At 38.5% G+C, this 8,272-nt stretch overlaps 1 protein-coding gene across 1 annotated transcript in view; it reads left to right on the forward strand.

The window, feature by feature from the left end:
• Position 1: 1 nt before the first annotated feature.
• The window catches only part of JMY (junction mediating and regulatory protein, p53 cofactor), a gene marked incomplete at its 5' end in the record, with an annotated part of 64,717 nt that continues 56,446 nt past the window's right edge, over positions 2-8,272 (forward strand). The window contains one exon of the mRNA XM_009280303.2: positions 2-421. Coding sequence (XP_009278578.2) covers positions 2-421 — 420 coding nt within the window. The remainder of the gene's footprint in view (positions 422-8,272) is intronic.

Here is an 8,272-nt window from a genome sequence, read left to right on the forward strand (position 1 = left end):
GTCGCTGCCGCCCTCGCCGCTGCAGGCAGCCGAGCCGGCCGCTCTCGACGCGGAGCCCGCAGGGGAGGAGTGCAGCTGGGCCGGCCTGTTCTCCTTCCAAGACTTGCGGGCTGTGCACCAACAGCTGTGCTCGGTGAACTCGGAGCTGGAGCCCTACCTGCCTGCCTTCCCCGAGGAGCCCTCGGGCATGTGGACGGTGCTGTTCGGAGCCCCGGAGCTATCCGAGCAGGAGATGGACGCTCTCTGCTACAAACTGCAAGTTTACTTGGTCCACAGCTTGGATACCTGCGGCTGGAAGATCCTTTCGCAGGTACTCTTCACTGAGACTGACGATCCCGAAGAGTATTATGAGAGCCTGAGTGAGCTGCGACAGAAGGGGTACGAGGAGGTGCTGCAGCGGGCCCGCAGGCGAATCCAGGAGGTGAGTCTACAGCATGGTCCCGATATCTCTACCTTAGTGTTACCTTTTCCTTACTCTGTGACATCTTCTTTAGTCGTTCTCTCCAGCTGCTCCCCTCTACCTCTGCAGAATCGATTGATCCATGAGACAAAAAAAAGTACAGGAAAACTGTCTAGTTAGGAAAAAAAAAAAAGCTTTGAAAATCTAAGAAAATGAGGCTTAACCTTTCCAAGGTCTCTAGGGCCAGGATTTAAGAAGGTGCAGATTTCCCTAGTCGTCTAAGTGTGGCTCAGTACTTTTTTCTGTGCAATCGAATGTAGATGTTTGTGAACAAGGATCTGATGGATTTGGCAAGGTCTCGCTCCCAGATTTTTGTTCTTGCATTACTTTGCACCACGATGTGTTGGAGGCTGAATTTTTCTGTTTAATGGGAGCAGCAACATGTGGTGTTTATTTTGACAGTACAATTTAGGCACTCGAAGCCAAAAAATTTTAGGTTCTTACAGGCTCTGGGTGCTGAATCTGGTGTTTCAAGTGAGATGATGTTTTCCAGTGGAATTGGACTAACTACAACTTTTGTTCAGCTGGTAAGTTCTTAGAGTAGGGATTTTAAAAAGCAGGCTGTCTGGTCCTATCGAGTATTTACTGTGTTGCCATTGCTAGTGTCTGACAAGACTTGGATGTTTCAGGACACTCCATCTCTCTTTCTCATACCATGCTATTTAGATGAAAGTAGCTGAGGAGGTTCTGCTAACTTCTAGCATCAGTGTGTGAGAATTTTTTCACATCTTTGTGGACTGAGGTGTATAAGGATCCAGACTTTTCCAGTGAAAAAGGAGAATTTTACACTTGTTTTTATGTTTTGGTGGCCTTGATCCAGATGTACCAGGATCTACGTAGGTGCGACTATGTGTATGAATCAGGTTATGGAATTTTTTTTTTTTGCAAACACCATCTAAATTCTGTTGTATGGAAATAGGTCAAGTTTGGCTGCTTCAGCTGCCCACATATATCCTACCCATGTTGTGTGTTCTGTTTGTTCCTTGATGGAGTGTGAGCATATCTGCTTGCTGTCTGTTTTGATGGCATAGTTTTGAGTCTTTGTAGGATTCAGGCTGAGCTTTTCCTTAGTGACTGGAGTTACAGAGTGTGAGAAAATTTTTTTATCAATGATGAAATCATGATAAGGGCATCCAAGTGTAGCATTGTCAGGTACAAGTTTACTTCCAAACTGTTGTGTTAGGATATATCATTGTGATTTTTCTTTTTTTTTTTTCATGGCTATTTAAATGGCTGAATTCATCCTCGTTAATTTTAGTATACAACTGGTACTTAGTCTAATAGTATTCTGCAGTAGTTTTAGTCCAGAATATATGAAAGCGTATTGTCTTCCACTTTTTCTCTTCGACTGCATGAATGCTTGGGAGCGTGTGCTTAGATTCACTTAGCCTTCAGCTCAGCAGTTTTTATAAGGAGCTGAGCAGGACAAAATAGGTTCCTGTTACATGTGTAGAGTTTGGGAGCTGGGTGCCTAACTCAAAGCGTGTGGTGTTTTTCATGAAACACTAATTCAGAATTACTGTGCAAGAACTATTTGTTTCTTGGAGAATCTCAACTTCTGTTTTGTTAGCCCCAGTACTGTCGGCAAAAAATAAATCGGTTATCAATAGGCAATGCAAGCTTTATCCATGAAGATCTCTAAACTACATCTTATTCTCTGTTAATGTTCAGAATTTGGTGCAGACAAAATGGCAGAGCCTATTTGTGTATTTGACTACAATACAATCTTCCTTTCCCATGGTAGCCCTACAGTAGTGTACCTAAAGTCAGTACAGCTGTAGTTCTGTCACTGTCAGTTGTGTAAATTGATCCTTTTTTAATTAAAGGTAGTTCATGTTTAAGAAAAGAAACCAATAGAATGACCTGCTCTTTCCCTTTTGACTCTCGGGTTTCTCTTTTCTTTACCTGTTAGTGGTTTACTTGGTCCACAGGAAATGTCTTTCTTTTAAGCAAATAATGGTATTGTTTGTCATTGCGATTCTAAGCAAATGAAGCAATGGATGATAGGTACTGCTCAGTATTTCTGAAGTAAAGGTTTTTCGTAGTTTTAAGAGAACCTACTGAGTCAATGTTTCATCTCTCAATTTATTTTTCCGTCTGTGCCTGAAGTCTGCCTGTTAGCTGACTGCAGGAATGTCAGATTCTTGCATTTTTAAACGATTTTACCTCTTAGGAGAACTAAGAAAAAGGGAAGGGATTGAGCAGGATTGGCAACCAAAATGCTATCAAGAAGCATAATGAATGTGGAGGGTCTTCATTAATGTAAAATTGTGCAAAAAACAGGTTTAGAACTCCAAGACTTTGGCTTAACATTTTAAAGTATGCCTCTGTGGTTTATAATTATTTCATGTATCTCTTTTTTCCAGGACAAGTTCCTTTGTGCAGTTAGATATTACTTGAGAAATGCTTGCAGTTTCTGTTGATTATATTCTTTGGGGTGGAGAAGCAAAGTGAGCAACAAAACCTCTCATGTTCATTGTTTCAGCATCCCCTATTTGGCCATCTGTTGCTTTCCATAAGTTACACACAAGCCAGTTTATTTTCACAGCAGTTGATAATTGTTGCTCTTTGTAATAGGCATTTTTATCTCTGTCTCCATTGTAAACGTTTAATAAGCCAGAAGAATGTTGCAAGTAGAAACAGATCCAAGATGAGGAAGAAAAATAGTTGCAGAGAAAGTGTATGACCTGGAATTAATTTCTTCTGCATAATTTGCAGTTTTGAAATAGCACATCTTTTATTTTTTCAAATAAAACTATTAATTCTGGAATAGCTTAGAAATTTAATTTATGTTAAAGTAAAAACTTGTATCTAAAGGAGTAAACATTATTCTACCTCATTTTTGAAAACGAATAAACACTTGTTTGGAGCCCTTGTTCATTAAGTTTATGCCTGTTTAAAAAATTCCTCAGGTGCTCAGCTAGAGGTCTGAGCTCCCAAATGGAGACATGATACAGAATCAGTTAATGACCAGACAAAAAGTTGTTATTTCAACAGAGAGGATGACACTGAATCCTTATTTGGGATTCCAGCTTCTTGGCCAGTATTTCCAAAATCTTAAACTTTGTGTCTAGAAGGCAGAAAAAGTTCTCCTCTGTACTCTTGTTCCTGCCAGTTTCCTGTCTATGTTCCTCCCCATATAACATGGGAGGAGTTTTTCTAGGCTAAGTGTACATGCTTGTAAATTTTTGTGAGTATAGTAATATCAAAGATGGTGTCATACCTCTTTGTCAATGCTGTGTTGGCAAAAGGTTGAACGTAGTCACAATTTTGCTGAATAAAAAGTGGTGTTAGTATAAACTATGATTAAAAGGGTTTGGTGGTTTAGTCACACCAACAAACATGTTCCATTGTATGCTTATCCTTTTACTTGCTCTTGCATAGTGAGTTGTGATTTTGGGAAGCCTACTTCAGCATCTTTGAATTAATGGTACCTGTGAATCTCTCTGTTCCTTATTGGAATTGCCTTCCATTGCCTTCCATGGCAATCTCTTAATTGCCATGGCAGTCTGAAATTTGGCAGATGATAGCCTATAGGATCTTGAATGCCAGCTTTATACCTAGTCAGAGACTTGCTTTCTTTTTGTTGTTGCTCTGTAAAATCTATGAATTGTAGTATCTGCAGGCAGACTGTTAAAGACCATTTTGCATCTCTGTTCTGTGTGTGTTCTTTTGGATTGCTTTAATAGAAAAGTTCAGAAATACGTTTTAGTGGTGATTAAATTCTGAAGAAATTCTGCAAGCATCTTATTTTCTGTGGCTAACCTCAGACTGCATTGGGAGTGAGGACCTACTGATATTTTTAATCTCCTTCTCCTGTATAGTAGAATATTGTAGTAAGCACCAGAAGAACCCTGGGAACTTCTATCTTATGTTGGTTGGCTTAATTTTCTTTCGGTTCGAAGGGCTAGAAAGGTTAAGAAAAATTAACATAAACATTTTTTATCTATTTTGTTACAGTGACAAGTTGTATGAGAAGAAAATGTAGGTTTTTTTACAGAAATGTTTTCTTCTTAAATCAGTATGTATACAATTTTTTAAAATGACTTGCACAGCTTCAGTAGGGAAGTATTTTTTTGTTTTCACTGAATGAAATATGATTGTCAAATCACACAAATTGGTAAGTAATTGATTTGGTTAGAAATAATGGAATTTCACATTTGTTGCTTTCCAAGGGTGCTGTCACATATTTCTGTTTACATCAAAAAAGCTAAGTAATATCCGGAGGTTGTTCTTTTGCTTTGTTGAACCTATTTTAGAGAAAATTAATATTTAGAATCATCTCAGTAACTAGGTGAATTTTATTTCCTTGCTTTTGACTATATGCATTCAGTTCTAAAGTGAATGTCTATATGGTAGGTAGTGGGGCGCTGTACCAAAAATGCAAGTCTTCCAGAGGTAAGGTGACCTGTTTCTATTCAATGATCTACTGCTAGGCATAGTGTGATTTGAAGAGAGACTTGAACATCAAACTTGTAAACAATGCAAAAGTAAATAGTACTAAACTCTACAAAAAAGTATTTGGTGTTTCAGTAATACAAAAAATAAATGCTAGCAGTAGTGTTCCATCAAAACCAATGCAAAACCAGCTATGCAAGAAGCAAAGAAAACTGCATCCTGTATGTTTACTGCAATAGCTAGATTTACAAGATATGTAAGGTGTCTCGGAGAGAACACTGATTCAGATTTAACTTTGGGAGCAGAGAGGATTAAAATAAGATATGCTGTGAATTTTTTTTTCCTATTGACATGAACAGAGCATGTTCATGTTAGTTAAGACTAATGCTGAGCATTCTGGAAATCCAGCCTATTTTTGTTTGAAAGCTTCTTTTTACGTACTCATTATTTGTAGTGTTAACAGTTGTTTCCAGTAAAACTAGTTGTTTCCAGTAAAACTGTTTTGATTCACTTCTAAACACTTTGTAAATAGGCTATTTAAGTACTCTACCAGTACTATAAGTTAGTACTAACCAAAATATAGTATGTCAGCAGCTGTACGGCATGCTCTGTAGGACAGGGAAGTAGACTCCAGGTTATTAGGAGACACATGGTAATAGTACTCTGGCTAGTACTTGTGTTGCTGTCTGTGCTGGTTTTGGCTGGGGTAGAGTTAATTTTCTTCACAGTAGCTAGTATGGGGCTGTGTTTTGCATTTGTGCTGGAAACAGTGTTGATAACACAGGGATGTTTTCGTTATTGCTGAGCAGTGCTTACACACTGGCCTTTTCTGCTTCTCACACCACTCCACCAGCGAGTAGGCTGGGGGTGCACAAGAAGTTGGGAGGGGACACAGCCAGGACAGCTGACCCCAGCTGACCACAGGGATATTCCATACCATATGGCGTCATGCTCAGTGTATAAAGCTGGGGGAAGGAGAAGGGAGGGGGGGACGTTCGGAGTGATGGTGTTTGTCTTTCCAAGTAGCTGTTTCGCATGATGGAGCCCTGCTTTCCTGGAGATGGCTGAACACCTGCCTGCCGATGGGAAGTAGTGAATGAATTCCTTGTTTTGCTTTGCTTGCATGCATGGCTTTTGCTTTACCTCTAAAACTGTCTTTAACTCAACCCACAACTTTTCTCACTTTTACTCTTCTAATTCTCTCCCCCATCCCACCGGCGGTGGGGACTGAGTGAGCAGCTGTGTGGTGCTTAGTTGGCAGCTGGGGTTAAATCACGACACTGTCCAACCAAAGATACTTTCTTCCTTGTCAGCCATCATCTTTTTATTTAATTTGCAGCTGCAGTCATTAGCAGTTATTTCTGGTTGTTACAAGCTAGTCCTAAGTTAATAAGTATTTTAAAGGCTTGGCATTTTAGGTGTTGGAAGTTCACACCTGACTCATTCTGCAAGCATCAAACCCAATAGCAAGGATACTGCAATACATTTTCAGATAAGCAGAATTAAACGTGGGATGGTTCCCCGCTTCCCCTTTTCTGCAATTAAAAAAAATCTAAGTTACCTGGATATTTTATTTTCAGTGTTTCAGTGAGTTTCTGAAATGTGTTCTGTATATGTAAATCCACGTTACAAGTTAAACACTTGATGATGACATCTGACGTTACTGGAAGATGTGGAAGTAGGGTAGAGAGGGCTGTATCACTTGAGATTCTTGGACCCTTATTGTAGCAAGTATAATTAAATACTTGACAGCTTAATCATATGGTAGACTCAAAGTTGCTGAAAGCCAAAGATGTGATTACATACCATTTTAAAATACATGCTTTAAAACGGCTTCTAGGAATCCCGTACTTAAAGGACATTAGACCGTATTACCATAGTATTTGCTTTTCTCTTTAGTCTGTGTATTAAAACCTTCTAAGTCCTAAGCAAAATAACAATTTACCTTTTAACTGAAAAATCTTACCTTTTATCCTTCTTTCATTTGATATCTTCTTGAGTAAATGTTTGGTTTTTTTCTTCTGCCCTTCCCTTTTACTTCTCTTTCATAGGTAGCAGTAAATTGTTTCAGAGGTTTATAGACTTGTGATCATATGTTAATCAGTTTTTTTTTTTTCTTTTCATGTTTGTCAATCTTTTTGTGTTGTCTCTTTTCCAGTCCCAGTAGAATACTTGTTTTGGATTTGAAGTTGTTTTTTTTTTTTTTTCTTTTTTTCCCTTTTCTACAGTGCACTTATGGCATATATATGTAGACAGACTTCATGCATTGTTTTATTAATGCCTTGTTAAGTTTGAAAAGATCTAGCTGAAGATGATGAATACTACTGCTTTATCTGAAAACAGCAGAATGCTTAAAATAATGTACATTTCTTCAAAACATGTACAAATGGTATGTACACAAAGAAAAGGACATCTGCTTGAAAAATCAGGTCTTCCTTGACAGAACTTAAGTCTTGCATGAAAAATAAGAGTACATTCTGTAGAATATAGCAATACTGTTCAGTATGACCCTTAGTCAGTAAGCTTAGACTTCATTTTTAGAAACTGAAGACAGCAGCTTGCCAGTCTCATAGTTCATTTCCTTATCCAAGTACCTGGGAGGAAAAAAAAGAAATAAAGTGCAATATATCCTCTGTTTAACTGTCTGAACTGGGATTGGGGAATCATTTGTGTCTTGTAGTTAGGGGAGTATTCTACTGATGAGATTATTTTGTTTGATAATCCCCTTCAAAATTTGAATTGTTTTGTTTCCCTAGATGTAGAGATAGGCTTTCCTCTATTTTTTTTTTAAAGTTGTTCTAGATGATATACAGTTGCAGCATTTTCATATGCCAGAATATTTTAAAGAGGTGTGTACCACCTATGTAATAAACACTCAGTAATCCATTATGCTCCTCGGGATTCACAGCTCACTTGATTTCTTAGCTTTTAGAGGTGGTGTTGGGTTGCCTTTTCTTCATGTTTACCTTTTTCTTCTTGCATATTTTTTCTCAATTTTTCCAGCATTATTTTCTTTCTCTTCAATTGAATGTCCTACCTTCAAGTCGATGCCTTTTAAAGCCGCTTTCTTAATCCAGTAACTTTTTTTCCCCCCTCTGTTTCTGGCTGAGATAGTATTACACAGGCAGGTTTAGAATTTGAAAGCAGATTCTTTCTAATAGTTTCATCTTTCATGTTTCTTGCTATAATATAGAATCATAGAATCACTGAGGTTGGAAAAGACCTCTAAGATCATCGAGTCCAACCGTCAACCCAACACCACTATGCCCACTAAACCATGTCCCTAAGCGCCTCATCTACACGTCTTTTAAATACCTCCAGGGTTCGTGACTCAACCACTTCCCTGGGCAGCCTGTTCCAATGTTTAACCACTCTTTCAGTAAAGAAATCTTTCCTCACGTCCAATCTAAACCT

This window comes from Aptenodytes forsteri, unplaced genomic scaffold (genome assembly GCF_000699145.1).
Source record: "Aptenodytes forsteri isolate BGI_AS27 unplaced genomic scaffold, ASM69914v1 Scaffold387, whole genome shotgun sequence".
In the NCBI taxonomy this organism is placed as follows: Eukaryota; Metazoa; Chordata; class Aves; order Sphenisciformes; family Spheniscidae; genus Aptenodytes; species Aptenodytes forsteri.